A 16,747-nucleotide genomic window follows, 5' to 3' on the forward strand; every position below is an offset into this window, starting at 1 on the left:
GAAAATGGAACTCTTCACTTTCAAGAAGGACAGGCAATTTATCAGAAAACCACTCTTTGTCTTCAATAACTGAGCTGCTTTTTTTTTTAGTACTTGATTCTAGTCAGTGCCTAGCCTGCTGCTGAGTTTGAATTGCCATTAAAAAACAGAATAAGCAATGACAAAGAACAGTTTTTTCCCTATTTAACTATTAAATCATTTTATTTTTCAGACCTCTCATTTTTCTCCTATATGGCATGTCCCACCTGCAGGTGAGGTATGTGATTTTAAAGAGCTACACAGAGCTGGCTTTTGGGAAATCCAAATATCAGAATGATCTGGGTTTCCCAAAAAAGGAATCACCTTAAAATACAGGTAGGACTGGTGGACTTCTAAACTGACTCTGAGTACCCTGCTCACCATGCGTCTGTGCTGACATGATCCAGAGTTACACTGGTATCCCTCAGAATTAGAAACCCTTTACTCAGGATAAAATAGGGTATTACAGCTGGGCTGGGCTGTTTTCTGGGTTTGGCCCAGATCCAGCATACTCTGAGCAAAGACAGAGCAAGGATTAAGTGTAAGGCAAACACTCTGCTACTAGGGGGAAAACACTCACTTTTCTGTTTCCTGGTCTGTTTCCATCCCCACCCCAGCCCAGGCCTAATGATCTACATCAAATTTAAACCTGTGTTCTTGAACTGGCAGTAAAAGAATGAACTAAGCCATCCACTGAGCCACCTTAATAAGGATGGGAAAGGAATAAAAATTACAAGTCTGCGCTGGACGGAGGGCCTCGAGGAGCAAAAAGCCTAACCCAGAAGTGTCCCGGACTGGCTGCGGACAGCTATCACACCAGTGTTATTTGGGCAAATAGCCTGATTTTTAGCTCTGAAAAGCAACAACAGACTCACCGCGCCAGACTGTCGATGAAGCTCACAAGCTGTTCTCTGAGGACTTCAAACTTGGTCTGCCTCTTACTTGCTCTTCTTAACTCCTTCATTTCCAGTAATGACTATGGATGAAAGAAACACACCTTGTTCTGTTTCTGGTGATTCTGAGACAGAAAGCCCCTCAGAGGGCAGCCCTGTTGCTCAGGCAGAGGCAGCTGATGCCCTTTCCGTATGACAGAATGTACAGAAAAAGAACCAGATCAGTAGGGGTTATATTTGTCTTTTATTTTTCAGGACTGGGAAGAATCTCTCCTCCAAGGTATTTTGCTTCAAAAAATATAAAGTGACTTTTCAGAGAAAGACGAGAAGGGCAGCTTATGTCGCTACTAAGTTATAGGGCAGAGCGCTCACAAGCCACAAGCCACTAATTCATTTGAGAAAAGGACTTCCAAGAAGAGGAGAAAACGCGTGCTCTTTGCCATGCTAACAGAATAGATTCCATATGCTTTGGTTTGCTTAGATTGATATTTTATTCTACGTTTCTCATAACTTGGTATCATGGTTTACAGAAGGTTCTTTACTTTGACAACCAAGATCCTAAAGTTAGAACTATCTGAAAAAGGCTACACTAGACAAACTGTGGCTCAATTTCTGCTCTATACTCAATATGCATTTCTTTAAAAAAATCAAGAAAAATATCTAAAACTAAAGAGTTTCTTCTGAACCTCTCAATTTGATCAAACTGAAAAACAAATACATCAGATAAATAATCAGATTCCTTTTTGCAACCAGGTTTCCATTTTCCCTTATTACTAGTTAATTCTCTTTCTCTCTGAGGCTATCGGAACAGTTTCCGCCAACTTCTACATGGAGAATGAGGATAGCAGTGGGATAAACTGGATGTTCAATTTATAAGTGAGTTACAAAGTCTGCTTTGTTCCTAGTTGTGGTTTAAAAATGAAAACAAAAACATCCAGGCAGAGCTAATCTAGAGCACACGGGAACATCAGGGGATGTGGCTGGAAGGATAAGAAAGTGCTCTGACCTTCTGAAGATGATAGAGGTCTGTCTTCTGAAGTCCCTTTGACTGTGACTCAGAAGTATCTTCTTCTTCTTCTTTGGCTTCTGCTTTTAATACAAAACCAACATACAGCAGCTTGGGTAAATCCATTTAAGAGAACAAACATTTCTACTACTCCAAGGGAAATAAAGTTTCATCCATTTCTTTTTTTAATGTGGCAGGGGATCAAGGTTCCATCACATAAATGATTTCTTCCAGAAGCTGAAGGTCAATAAATATTACATAAGTTATGCTGCAGAGAGGTCTTCAAAGAAACCAGCTACTGAATTTTAAAAATGTGACCAACAGTGAGAACAAAACAAAATACAAACAAATCCCCTCAAACCAATAGGAAAAAAAAATCTCCAAATCTTTGTGCCATTATAAATAGCTTTTAAAAAACAAACAAATTTAAATTATGGTCCTTTGATTATGCCATGATTGATGTAAACAATACAAACCTACACCCTGGCAAACTTGGCCTGGATCTTCCCATTCTCTATATTTGACATGCTATTTAAGTCTGAAGTCGGTAGTGCATATAAGTTTTGAAATAATCTACTGAAACACAAACTGCATCATGGTTCTTTAGCAAAGGAAACAGAAAACTGTATCTAGTAAAAGGTGTAGTTGTGTTTCCAGAGAACATGAGGTTCTAACAGCCTCTCCCTGGTGCAGGGCAGGTTTTAGGAACCTCACACTCACATGGCTTATTTGGCCAAACCTAAGACAGGAAGATGCAGCCGGAGAATCTGCCTTGTTCTCGAAGAATAAATTTCTTTTTAGCTATTGATAAATCTTGGTTCAAGAAAGATATGCTTTAAGGTTAAAATATCTAATAAATTCTCTGTCCCATTTCATTAACATGTAGCAGAGCCTTAAAAATAAATCTGATATGACACTCTGATCTACTTAACCCTCCAAATGTAATTTTAAACCTAAACTGTAATGTGTAATAACTGTCAAGGAACTAGAGATAGCATACAGTCAAACTGTACGCCTGTCCAATATGGGAGGGTGGGGTTAATTTCCCTTTATTATTAATAATGTGCCACTTTTGAAAACAGAAAGTACATTTATTCAAGACACTCGTTTTGCTTCAACTTACAAAATTCTTTATTCTTCAGACAGTTAATCATCTTAAATACCAACCTTCCCATTTCTAAAAGCTGTGTTCCTTTATTTAATATTAGCACATCACAGGATTTGTTCACTAGCTTATGTTACATGAACTCTAATTAAAATTATTATAATATCTGCAGTTTCATTTTACAAAAATCCCTGAGTCTGATTTTGTAAAAGATTGAAATTTACCTAATTTATCTTATATTCTTCTAAGTCTTTTACCCTGTTTATATCCTTAAGGGCGGCCCCTCACTGTCCCAGTGACCCTAACTAGGTGGCGACTGTGAATCCGTGAGAAAAAAAACAATAAGCTGGTGATTAAGAAAGAGATGGGCTCCAGGATGGGTACTACCCTAGCTAGCTACGAGATCTCAAGCAAGCTCCTTCCTCTTCCTGGGCTTTAGTTTCTGTTGCAGCTGGACTCAATAATCTCTATGATACCAATTTCCAGCCCTTTAAAATGTTTATGATTTGAAAATGGTTCGGCTCACTTGTCCTGCAAATGCACTGCAGAGCAATAATGCCTGCGCGTGATCTGGAGGGAGCCCCTGGTACCATGGGGTGGCAATTCCTCACGCTCATGCCCTGCCAGTCAAGTAGGCTGGCTCTTTCATCTTGCACTGGCTCAGCACTCATGGGGCCTAGCGCTGCAGCTATGGAGAGAGAGGGAGGGATTCAGCAAAAGACGTTTCCTAAATCTAAAGGATTTAAAGAGAAAGGGACACTTGCCAAACACAGAAAGGATTGATAGGAACATTCCAAGTGCAATGTTTTCACCATGCCTTGGTTCGATCCGTGTGCTTATACACCAAGTTGCCTCTTTTCCCCAGACCCCATTAAAAATTTCCCTCAATAGGGGAAAATAAGAAGTGCACAGTCATTTTGCTTGTTTTGCTGAAGGAGTACTATACTTTGGTGCTAGAAACAGAGCAAGGGAAGAGCCCATGAAAAGTTAAACATCAGTATCAATCCACTGAGCCCCCTCAGAACAAAGACGTCCTGGAGCATCGGAGTGCTGAACAGGCTGCCTGTGCACAAGCAGGCATCCCAGCGTTCGGCAAACACAGCGAATCCTGTGCAGGTCACGCAAGGTAAAGGAAACTGTGCCCTCCTCCAACACTGAGGAATGCCAGGCTGCCGCAGTTCATTGAGGACTGAAAGATTCAAGCTTTGTAAACCTGATTGAAGCAAACCTCATGCATATTTTGGTAATCAGCATGCCAATGAGCCTCACTGCTGTGAAAGCAGTTCACAGCTATTAATTTTCAGGCTTACAAATAATTTATGCAGTGTTTTTGAAATCTATAAAGAACTTGATGAAATGCTTAAGAAAAACATCTAAAAGGAGTCCTTAATTATGATGCCCTGCTACTCTCTCCAATCGTTTTGATTTCTTTTTGCTGCCCTTTTTGTTTTCTCCCCTGAGGTAAGTCCTCAAAACTGTCCATCTGGAGAAAGAAATTTCTTTCCTGCCCATTTGATAGTTTTCATTGTTTAAACCAAATCTGGAAGAGAACCATTTGGCTTAGTTGTCACGCTGTGCTATTCTGAGGCTTGGTATACTGACTGATCACAAACTACGTTACCTCTTCATCTCTCAACACATCAGAACGTGGGGTTTTCCATGTTATTTTGTAGTTAAATGACTGTCACAGCCAGTAGAATTGGCCAGGTATTATATTCTCACCATCGAGGCTCTGAAACTGGGCCAGGAACTCCTCTATTCTCTTTGCTGTGTTGCCAAGCTGCTTTTCAGAAGAGGACTTAAAAACCTTGAAACATTTCTGAAGCATGGCCATCAGTTCATCCTTTGCCAACATCCTAGAACAGAATCAGTGACAGGAGATGTAACATAACTGGAAAATTCATGTATTTAAAAAACACTGTCTACATTTTAAATGTTTCTGGTCAGAAGAAGATGGTATAAAATGCTTCATTGGTAGCTACCAACTTTTTGGGGGGAGACTTTCCTCAATGTATGTGATATTCAGAAGTATTCAGAAGAGTTCTCATGATAAAGCTCAACTTGGAAAGTTTACAATCTGGGTTCATAGCCTGGTTCCGGCACTTACTATGTTTGTAACATAGAACACTTTACTAAACATCTTTGATCTTCAGCTTCCTTGCCTGTGAAATGGAAATAGGAACTCACCTATTTCACAAGGCAGATGGAAGCTTAAGAATTCAATGAGAAGATGCGCATTTGAATGAGCACAGTGCTTTTACCACACAGCAGGCATTTAAGGTTAGTTTCCCTTTCCTTCAGATCTAAACATAAATAAGAGACAAGAAACTGAGGATGTAACGCTCATGCTAAATGAAACCTGTTTGAAATGACCAAAAAAGTATTATCGGTGATTTCTTTATTATTTTAGCTAGGCTTTATATCTTCTATGGGCTTTGTTAACACCAATCAGTAAATCCACTGAACTTTAAAACTAGTAGGCAATTCTCCTTGTTCTGTATAGCATAGGTAGAATGATTCTGTAATTCCTTCAAGGCCACAGAGGAAATCTTTGTTAGACATGGAAAATGAACACAGATATTCTAAAATTAAGATCCTGTTTTCAGGGTCATTACTTATAGGATCTCTCCCCTAAGATCATATTCAGTAACAGATGAAAGTACAATGATTAAAAGTTCTTACATTAATCATGAAAGAAAACAATCGGCCAAACCCAGAATATGGGTCATTCTGTAAGAAAACTATCTTATGTTTGACATTTTTCATAGTAAAAAATTTGGGGAAAATACTATTATTACTAAGTTAGAGAAAAAAATGAAGCTAAGTAGACTATGATTACCTCAAAATTAAGCTGGTTACTTCAACTAAAATTTAAACCCAAACCAAAAACAAAAGACCCAGAACAAAAGCAAACGAACAAAACAGTCACACAACCAATAAATACAGAAACTGGCAGGGGTGGACAAAAACGTAAACTTTTCCCTAGTTTTAAGAATATAAAAGCTTCTCTTCCTCTTTCTACAACAATGAAATAATTATCCAAAGTGTAATCTTTATCTGTGAATGAAGGGCAGCTAACAAACATGTCAAAGACAATGAAGCCAACACATTTAATTCTTGATTACATTTGAGATTATTTTAAATTTCTGGCTTTCTATTGCCCGGATGTAGTCAAACTATTAAGAGAAGAGAGTTAACTCAAAGTCAGATACGGTTGAACAATCTGTCATACGCGAACTTAAGCCCTACTCAGACTAGATCAGCATTTCCAGGCTCCAAGGAATCCCGGGCACTGGCTTGTTGTAAGGGCAGAGGCTGAGGAAACGCTAGAGGAGGTCTAACCTGCAAGAGCAGCACCCTGAGGACTAGCTCCCCAGGCCACTGGCAGCCACACCTCACATCTCTTTGCAGCTTACAAAACTGAATATTGAGGAGGGCAAAGCCCAGCCTATTATTCATTTTCAGGATGCAATAAAAAATGGCATTATGTCACATAATTTTGAAATCTAACTTTACCAGTCATAATTTTTAACGTGGCATTTGATTGGACGGGGTAGCTCTTTCATCTCAGGTATAAACTTCCAGGGATTCAGACAGTTATTACTCTTTTTATTCTTAGCCAAAGACTATGTTCTTATTGTTTCCAAAGTAACAAAAGACCTTATATGTTCCCAAGTACTCTCAGGTTTAATATAAAACAAGACTTGAAGTAAGGTTGATTAGAGCAAATAATGTGAACCCAATAAAGTCATTAATTGAAATTTTTCAATTAAATTATATATATTTACACAAAGAACTAACAAAGATGCCTGCTATCATCACTATTATTCAGCATCATTCTGGAATCTATTCTACAACAATAAAAATGAAGCAAGTGGTACAAACATCAGAAAGGAAGATGAAATTTATTATTTGCACAGGATACAACAGTAAGGTTAGAAAGTCTAAGAAAGCTACAGAAGTATTAAAGAGTGTAAAAAGGGTGGGTGCATATAAGGCAAATACATATGTGTGTATATGTACACACACGTCAATACCTTACATTTACATGTAATCAATGTCTTAACATTAAACTATGGAAAAAAGAGCATGTTCAAAATGGCAACAAAAACTATAGAATAGGGCTTCCCTGGTGGCGCAGCGGTTGAGAGTCCGCCTGCCGATGCACTGCCGATGCAGGGGACACAGGTTCGTGCCCCGGTCCGGGAAGATCCCACATGCCTCGGAGCGGCTGAGCCTGTAAGCCATGGCCGCTAAGCCTGCGTGTCCGGAGCCTGTGCTCTGCAACGGGAGAGGCCACAACAGTGAGAGGCCCGTGTACCGCAAAACAAACAAACAAACAAACAAACAAAAACTATAGAATATTATGACAAACGTGTAAGACATAGCAAAAAAATGAAAGCCCTGAATAGACATTTAAGTTCTAACTCTCAATACTGTAAAGATATAAATTCACTCCAAATTAATCCAAAATTTAATACTTTTTGAAACAAAATTCCAGTGGGCATTTTTTAAAAGCCAAAAAAAATCACTCTGAAATTAATCTGGAAAAATAATTGTTCCTAAAACAGGAACAAAGTGTGTATACTTGAGTGTATGTAGTGAGTGGGGCTATTAATATATCAAAAGGTATACGCTACAGTGATTAAAATCAGATGGTACTTTGTATAGGAATAGACAGGACGATAGAAGGAAATAAGAGTCTAGAAAGAGATCAAGGTATATATGAGAATTTTGTACATGACACAAAGGTACCACTTCAAATCAGTGGGGAAGAGATGGGGAGTATTGGAAATAACTAGTTTGAAAAAAACAGATCATTACCTCAATATATTTCAGAAAGAATAAAAATGTTGGGGAGGGGAAAGAACCAGTCCATCAATCATGAACTACTAGAAGAAAAAAAGAAAACTATTTAAGTCTGGTAACATCCAGCATCAGCAAGAGTACAGGGAAATAAATACAGATACATTGTTGGTGCAAGTGTACAATAGTGTTTATATTTTAGACTCAGAAAGTCTATGTACTTATTTTGTGGAAATAAATATACTAACGTGCAAACACAAACTCACCCTCAGTGATTACTGTTTGTAACAACAGAGAATTAGAAACAACCTAAACATATATCAAACAAGGGACTAATTAAAATGTTACACTTTCAAAACAAGGGATACTACATAGTGGGGATAAATAATGAAGTAATACAAGTGATGACAGCTAATATTTCTATGCACAGGTATGTAAACCAGGCATCATTTTATCTCCACAACACTGTATGATGAGATACTATTATTATTGCCATGTTAAGAGATGAGAAAACAGAGGCACAGAAGACTCAAGTAACTTGCCCAGAGTCTGGTTGGCAAAGCTGGGATTTGAACCCAGTCTGGCTGGGCATCCGTGCTCTTACCGATGATCTTATAGTGCATCTCAAGACACAATGTCCATGGTAGAATATTAGGAGCAAAACAAATAACTACCATGACAAAAACCAATCAGACAAATCCAAAAAACCAAAAAAATGCAAATTGTGGAACACTGTATAGTATGATTTAATATATGTTTGTGCCTGCAAAAAAAATCTGAAAGTACAAACTGCCAACAGTGGATGACTGGCTTTCAAAGTTATATAACACAAGGGGTAATGTCAGAAAAGTACTGGTATGTTTTCATTTAGATTACTGTTAGAGTGACTCCAGCAAGCACTTTGGACAAACCACACCTAACTGAACAAAATTAACTAAAAATGACTAAAAAATAAAAATTAATTTTATCCCCCCAAAGTTTGTTACATATAGCAGCCCAAATAGAAAATTAAGGATTGAGGGGCTTTCCTGGTGGCACAGTGGTTAAGAATCTGCCTGCCAATGCAGGGGACATGGGTTCGAGCCCTGGTCCGGGAAGATCCCACGTGCCACGGAGCAAAAAAGCCCATGTGCCACAACTACTGAGCCTGCACTCTAGAGACCACGAGCCACAACTACTGAGCCCATGTGCCACAACTGGTGGAGCCTGCACACCTAGAGCCCGTGCTCCCCAACAAGAGAAGCCACCGCAATAAGAAGCCCGCACACCGCAAGGAAGAGTAGCCCCCGCTCGCCGCAACTAGAGAAAGCCCATGAGCAGCAACGAAGACCGAATGCAGCCAAAAAAAAGAAGAAAATTAGGATTGAGTCTAGCCACCAGACCAGCATTTTTCAAACTGGGTTTTCAAAATGGGTTTCAACCATTATTAGTCAAGAAACCATTCAGTCAGTCAGTCATTCAATAAACATTTACTGAATACTTACTAATACCAGGCATGGTTCTGGGCATTTAATATACACCTCAGTGAATCAAAAAACCCTGTCCTGGGCTTCCCTGGTGGCGCAGTGGTTGAGAGTCTGCCTGCCGATGCAGGGGACACAGGTTCGTGCCCCGGTCCGGGAAGATCCCACGTGCCGCGGAGCGGCTTGGGCCCGTGAGCCATGGCTGCTGAGCCATGGCTGCTGAGCCTGCGCGTCCGGAGCCTGTGCTCCGCAACGGGAGAGGCCACAACAGTGAGAGGCCCGCGTACCGGGGGAAAAAACCAAACAAAACAAAGAAACCCTGTCCTCATGAAACTGACATTCTAGCTGGGCTGGGGGGTGGTGCAGAGATAACAAACACTATCTCATATTACTATATATGTTAAAAATTGGTATTATGGAAAAATATTGAGCAGAGTTGGGGGGGAGGGTTTGAGGGCAGGTAGGTTTCAATTTTAAAATAGTTATTAGACCTCACTGAGATGACATTTGATCAAACATGTGAAGGAGGTAAGAGAGCCATACAAGAATGTAGGAGAAAAACTTTTCCTGAGAGAAAACAATGCATGCAAAGGCCCTACAGTGGGTATATGTCTGGCCTGTGCAAAAAAACAAGGAGGCTGAGGTTACACAAGTGGAAGTCGAGACCGAGTGGTAGGAAATGAAATCAGAGAGAGGGAATGAAGGGCTAGATCATGTATGGTCATTGTATAGATGGTGGTTTTACCGTGAGTGAAAACGGGAGTTTTGAGCAAAGGAGTGACATTATCTGACGTATTTTAATAGGATTATTTTGACCGCTATTTTGAGAAAAACCTGTAAGGAAGCATATGTGGAAGCAAGGAAGCCAGTTAGGAGGTGATGGCAATAATCCAGATGAGAGGTGACGGTGCCTTGGACAATGGTGGTACCAGTGAGGGAAGGTGGCAAGAAGAGGTTTGGTTCTTGAAATATTTTGAAGGCAGAACCCAAGTTTTTGGCTTTGAACAACTGGAAGGATAGGGAGACTGCAGGAAGATTCTAGGTTTCAGGGGAAGATCAGGCATTCAATTTTGAACATGTTAACTATGAGCTGTATATCAGATATCCAAGTGGAGGTGTCAACAGGTAGATGGACATAAGAGTCTGGCACTCAGGAGAAAAGTGTGGGCTCTTGATTAAGCCCTGGGGCACTGTAATGTTAGGATGTCAGGGAGATGAGAAATTACCAAAGAAGACTGAGGGGGAGGAACATGCACTGAGGTAAGAGGAAAACCAAGAGAATCTAGGCCCTACAAGTCATTAAGGAAACAGTGATGAACTGTGTTAGATGCTGATAACAGGTTAATGCAAATGAAGACAGAATTGATAACTAAAAACATTTAGCAACATGAGGGTTGCCGGTGACCTTGATCAAAGTATATTGCTAGAGTGGAAAAACCAAATCAGCTAAAGAGAGAAGAGAGGAGAGAAACTGGAGATAGTGTGACAATGCTTTCAAATTTTGGTGGATTCCATCTAGCATTTACTTTAAAAGAAACAGAATAAAATTGAAAAGTAAATAGTTGTCCCGCGGTATCTATGTGGGATCGGTTCCAGGACCCCTGAAGATACAAATATCCGAGGATGCTCAAGTCCCTTACATTAAATGGCATAATATTTGCACATAACCTACGCATATCCTCCCAGATACTTTAAATCATCTCTAGATTACTTATAATATCTAATACAGTGTAAATGCTATGCACATAATTGTAAATACAATATAAATACTATGTAAATAGTTGTCAGTGCGTAGCAAATGCACATGCTTTTTTTTCCTGCTTTTTAGAACTTCTTGGAATTTTTTTTTTTTAATATTTTCAATCTGTGGTTGGTTGAATCCATGGATGTGGAACCTGCAGATACAGAGAACAAACTGTACCAAAGTCTAAACGTCTGAAAGCCAGCACGCTGGACTACTTTAAAGAGAAAGGAAAAACAAACACAACTAAGACACGTTTCATTAATGCTGAAAAAGCTATTATCTTTAACCAACATGATTAAGTGATTATATCACTTTTGTGTAAATGGTTCAAAACAGACTGTGATATTTCATGTGTTGAAAGCTTTATAGGTTATTTTTAAAAAAAGTTTCCTTAACGAAGACAGAAAGAGAATCATTTAGCAACCATTTAAAAGCAATCATCCTGCAGGGCAATGAGTGTTCTGCTTCATCATGCAGAAAGGCAACAACTTCTGGTTAAGTACTGATTATATAAACATCTGATTGAGAACAGGCTAGAAGGAGAAACTGGCCAATCCACGGCTAATGCAAACATCTTCCGAATAATAAGTTCTCAAGTTCTAAACAGATACTACCAGTATAAAACAGCTTCAAAAAATATTCAAACACTCAAAACTGCAAATATATCAACAAAGACTAGAAGAAAGCAAAACAAAAAGGCTTACAAAAGAAACATTCACAGAGATTGTCTTCTTCCAAGACAACACAACAAAGTAATCACATATGATCCTAACAAGTGAAATAGAAACCAAAAATATGCATAATTCCTTTAAACCTTGATATTTCATATCAGACGCCACTTCCTCCAAGAAACTGTTCGACCTCCCAAACAGAGGTTAACTGTCCAATCTATTAGTTCCTTAGTGCCCTAGACCTCACCCAGCACAGCACTTATTGCTCTGTATTCTACCTGCCTGTCTACTTATCCACCTTAATCTCCCACTTGGCCAAAATTCAGTGTGGGTAAGGACCCCACACTGTGTCATCTTTGTCATCAGTCAGTGACTCCACGTATCAAGTATTAAAAAAACATTTTTTTTAATCGATGAACAAGGCAATGGCCATGCACTGAAAAAGAATTTCATGACCTAATGTGAAGAATAATTTCTCTATTTTCAAATTGGCTCATGTAGGGGAGCACCTGAAAGTCACGGGGCCCTTTGTGGAACACCATGCTCTTTTTAGTATGTCAAAATGAATCAAGTTAACTCTACCATATGGTTAGAGACAACTTTAGAAACATAAAATATATACCTATTTTACTGATGTACTACGAAAGTACAATCCTGAGTTCAGAAGAAATAAAGTTGTCAAACTCAGTTTGATCAGCAATTTCTGATTTTTTTAAATTAATATTTCTTAGCTACCTGTTCATTTTACTAGCAAAAAAGTGGCAGTACACACTAAATTTTTAATAAAGAAAAACAAAATACAAATGCAGATCTTGTTTCTGTTTATTGAGATAAAAACCATTGTTCACTAGTAGCAGTGGAATACCTTAGTCTAGTTTTGGAACTAATTTGAGATCAACTGCCTAAAGCCATCCAGCTTCTTTTTCTTTGATGGCTTCATTTTTTCCCCTCAATTTTGTACCCCTTTTTTATTCCCCTTTATTTTCTAGAACAGCGTTTCTCAAAGTGTGGTCCTTAGACCACCTGTCCAAATGTGGTGAAGTGCTTCTTAAATGCAGATTCCTGCTGACCACCACACCCAAGCGCCCAGCAGTCAGATCAGAATCTTTGTGGAGAGGGTAGAAATCTATACATTTAATACCTCAACTGATTCTTATGTACACTAAAGCCTGAAAACCATTACTCCAAAAACAGTGCCACTCAGTATCTTCTGCTTTAAAATGAGCTTCAACAATTCAGCTGTTTGATTGTACCACCAGCACACAGAAAATTGTGGCGGGCCTGATATGATGCAAATTCAGGATTAGCAATCCCTGTTCTAAAAGAAATCATATTTTAGTGGTGAAGTCTCACATAGCTTCCGCATGGATAAATCTTGATCATCAAAAGTTAGATTATTGCTATTTAGGAAGCACCTCATATACTGTGGAGCTGTGTCATTTTTCATAACAAGATCTTTAAATATCATCAAAATTTGATCTGCAAAGTCAGGAAACAATGCATTATTTAGACTCTAAATCTCTAGCCTCTTTGAACTAAGCTAAAGTGATCAAATGTTAATATTATTACTTGAGTCATGTTTTTTTAACTCAATGAAAGCTGAGCTGACCTGCTAATATATTACTGTTTAACTCAAAAGCCTTATTCAGGAATTAGAATAATCTCTTTCAGCCTAAAGTAAATTCCCTCAGCTATCACTCAACTTCAATTTACAAATGTGTTTCTATGGCAAGCTCATAAGGTTGCTCTTGGGATAAGCAGACTAGACACTGTGGCTCCTTTCATATGCATGCCTGCACACTGTGCCAAGATGACTAGTGTCAAGATGGGAGGGGGTCTGAGGCCACAGAAGCTTGCTCTGCTGGCTCATTTTAAAATGTGGGGGGCTTCCCTGGTGGCACAGTGGGGGCCCGTGAGCCATGGCCGCTGAGCCTGCGCGTCTGGAGCCTGTGCTCCACAACAGGAGAGGCCGCAACAGTGAGAGGCCCGCATACCGCAAAAACAAAAAAAAACAAAACAAAAATAAATAAAAATAATAAAATAAAATTTTGGGTATGCTCTCATCATGGACTACTGGCCACAAACCCATATAAATTTCTTTTTATACTACCTCTCGAATAATTGGAATAGGGCTGAAAAACTGACTGAACTTTGTTTGAAGATTCGGACTTAAATTCCAGCTCTGCCAACTGCAGAAACGTCACTCAACGGTTCTGGCTTTGGTTTCCTTATTGGGGAAAAACAATGGGATAACTCTAGATGAGGGATTTTCAGTTGACAGGGTGGGGGGCACAGTAAATTCTCCTAAGAAGAGGGGCACACTTTTCATTACCCCCAATCTAAGAATCATTGCTGTGGCGCTCCACTGGTACTGCTGGTAGAGGGCAGTGTGCTCCAGTCCAGCTGAGCTCTCATGGGCCTATAAGTTGAGGACTTTATGATTTCTGTCAACCCATAAAACCTTATTACTGAAGCACAGTTTTTCAAATTTTAAAAATTCTCTGTCTAGTGTTGGATTTTTAGGTGGCTGTCTAGAAATTTTCTCCAATAGAAAACAGATCAATGTTTCCTCTTAATGTCTTTCATGCCTGACGAGGAAAAGCCACTCTCCCAGCTCAATGCTCAGTTAGCGTAATTTTTACCAAGTTCTGTCCCCAAATGGTGTTTTAACTTAAATATACCCTTATATAATGACACGCAGTTGAGTGAAAATTAACCAACTCATATCGTGTAAAAGAATGTGGTCTTCATGCTCCAAGAGCTGACTGAGAGAGCAAAGGTTATGGAAGACATGCAGGACCCTTGTACTCATGTCAGATTATGACATATTATAAATGCATGCTCTCATGCCATGGTGCAACTGAGCCCACGCGCCACAACCACTGAGCCCACGTGCCTCAACTAGAGAGCCTGCGTGAGGCAAACTACAAAGCCCACACGCTCTGGAACCCACATGCCACAACTACAGAGCCCAAGTACCCTGGAACTCGTGAGCCACAACTAGAGAGAGAAAGCCCACACACCACAGCTAGCGAGAAGCCCGTGCGCCGCAACAGAAAGAGCCCGTGTGCCACAACAAAGATCCCCACGTGCCACAATGAAGACCTGACGCAGCCAAAAAAGAAAAAAGTTAAAAAAAAGAAAAAAGCATGCTCTCCACACATCAGTGTCTGCTGCCTACATTTTTAAATAACTGTGATATAAAATTCTTTTTCCACTCATGAATACTTGACATTTTTCAACATTATTACAAGTTCCTTGTAAATATTTTTAATTGAGATATAACTGACATATAACACATTAGTTACTGGTATACAATACAATACGTGTATACTTTGTGAAATGATCACCACAATAAGTCTAGTTAACATCTGTCAACTCATGTAGTTACAATTTTTGTTTCTTTTGATGAGAACTTTTAAGATCTACTCTCTTAGCAACTCTCAAATACACGATACAATATTGACTACAGTCACCCTGCTGTACATTACATTCCCAGGGTTTCTTTATTTTACAACTGGAAGTCTGTACCTTTTGACCACCACCAATTTTGCCCACCCCCCCCACCTCTGGCAACCACCAATCTGTCCTCTGTATCTATGAGTTCAGTGTTATGGCAGGATTTCCTTCTTTTTATTTCTGAATAATACACACACACACACACATACACACACATCTTCCTTATCCATTCATCCATTGATGGACACTTAGGTTGCTTCCATGTCTTGGCTATTGTAAACAATGTTGTAATAAACATAGGGGTACAGATATCCTTTTGAGTTAGTGCTTTTGTTTCCTTCTGATAAATACCCAGAAGTGGGATTGCTGGGTCATAAAGTAGCTCTATTTTTAATTTTTTGAGGAAGCTCCACACTGTCTTCCATGGTGGCTGCACCAATTTACATTCTGAACAACTGGGTACAAGGGTTCCCTTTTCTCCACACCCTCATCAACACTTGTTTTTCTGTTTGTTTAAAAAAAAATTATTGATCTATTTATTTTTGGCTGCATTGGGTCTTCGTTGTTGGGTCTTCGTTGCTGTGCACTGGCTTTCTCTAGTTGTGGCGAGCAGGGGCTTCTCTTCGTAGTGGTGCACGGGCTTCTCACTGCAATAGCTTCTCATTTCGGAGCTTGGGCTCTAGGTGTGCGGGCTTCAATAGTTGCGGCACGTGGCCTCAGTAGCTGTGGCTCGCACACCCTAGAGCGCAGGCTCAGTAGCTATGGCGCACGGGCTTAGTTGCTCCGCGGCATGTGGGATCTTCCCAGACCAGGGCTTGAACCCGTGTCCCCTGCATTGGCAGGCAGATTCTTAACTACTGCGCCACCAGGAAAGTCCAACACTTGTTATTTCTTGTCTTTTTGATGATAGCCATTCTGACAGGCAATATCTTATTGTGGTTTTGATTTGCATTTCCTTGATGATTAATGATGTTTAGCACCTTTTCATGTACCTGTTGGCCATCTGTATGTCCTCTTCGGAGAAATGTCTATTCATATCCTCTGCTCATTTTTTCATCAGATTTTTTTTTCTATTGTGTTGTGTGAGTTCTCTATATAATTTAGATATTAACCCCTCATCAGATATATGATTTACAAATATTTTCTCCCATTCTGTAGGATGCCTTTTCATTTTGTTGATGGTTTCTTTAACTGGGCAGAAGCTTTTTAGTTTGATGTAGTCCCACTTGTTTACTTTTGCTTTTTTGCCTTTGCTTTTGGTGTCAAAGCCAAAAAAACACTGCCGAGACCAATGCCAAGGACCTTACCACTTATGTTTTCTTCTAGTTTTATGATTTCAACTCCATGTTCAAGTCTTTAACCCATTTTGAGTTGATTTTTATGTATGGTGGAATATAGTGGTCCAGTTTTCCCAACACCATTTATTGAAGACTGTCCTTTCCCCATTGTATATTCTTGGCTCCTCTGTCATAAATTAATTGCCTATGTAAAGATGGGTTTACTTCTGGGTTCTCTATTCTGCTCCATTCATCTATGTGTCTGTTTGCATGCCAATATCATACTGTTTTGATTACTATAGCTC

The 16,747-nt window shown here is 39.5% G+C and overlaps 1 protein-coding gene across 6 annotated transcripts in view; it reads right to left on the minus strand.

The window, feature by feature from the left end:
- The window catches only part of ORC3 (origin recognition complex subunit 3), a 66,933-nt gene that overhangs the window by 14,052 nt on the left and 36,134 nt on the right, over positions 1-16,747 (minus strand). For 5 of the 6 annotated variants that reach the window (XM_032650973.1, XM_032650974.1, XM_032650977.1 and 2 more), the window contains 3 exons: positions 4,745-4,878; positions 1,918-2,000; positions 894-994 (listed from right to left, as the gene is read on the minus strand). In XM_032650973.1, coding sequence (XP_032506864.1) covers positions 894-994; positions 1,918-2,000; positions 4,745-4,878 — 318 coding nt within the window. The remainder of the gene's footprint in view (positions 1-893; positions 995-1,917; positions 2,001-4,744; positions 4,879-16,747) is intronic. The other variant, XM_032650972.1, reaches the window with a different exon arrangement.

Source organism: Phocoena sinus, chromosome 12 (assembly GCF_008692025.1).
Source record: "Phocoena sinus isolate mPhoSin1 chromosome 12, mPhoSin1.pri, whole genome shotgun sequence".
Lineage (NCBI taxonomy): Eukaryota > Metazoa > Chordata > Mammalia > Artiodactyla > Phocoenidae > Phocoena > Phocoena sinus.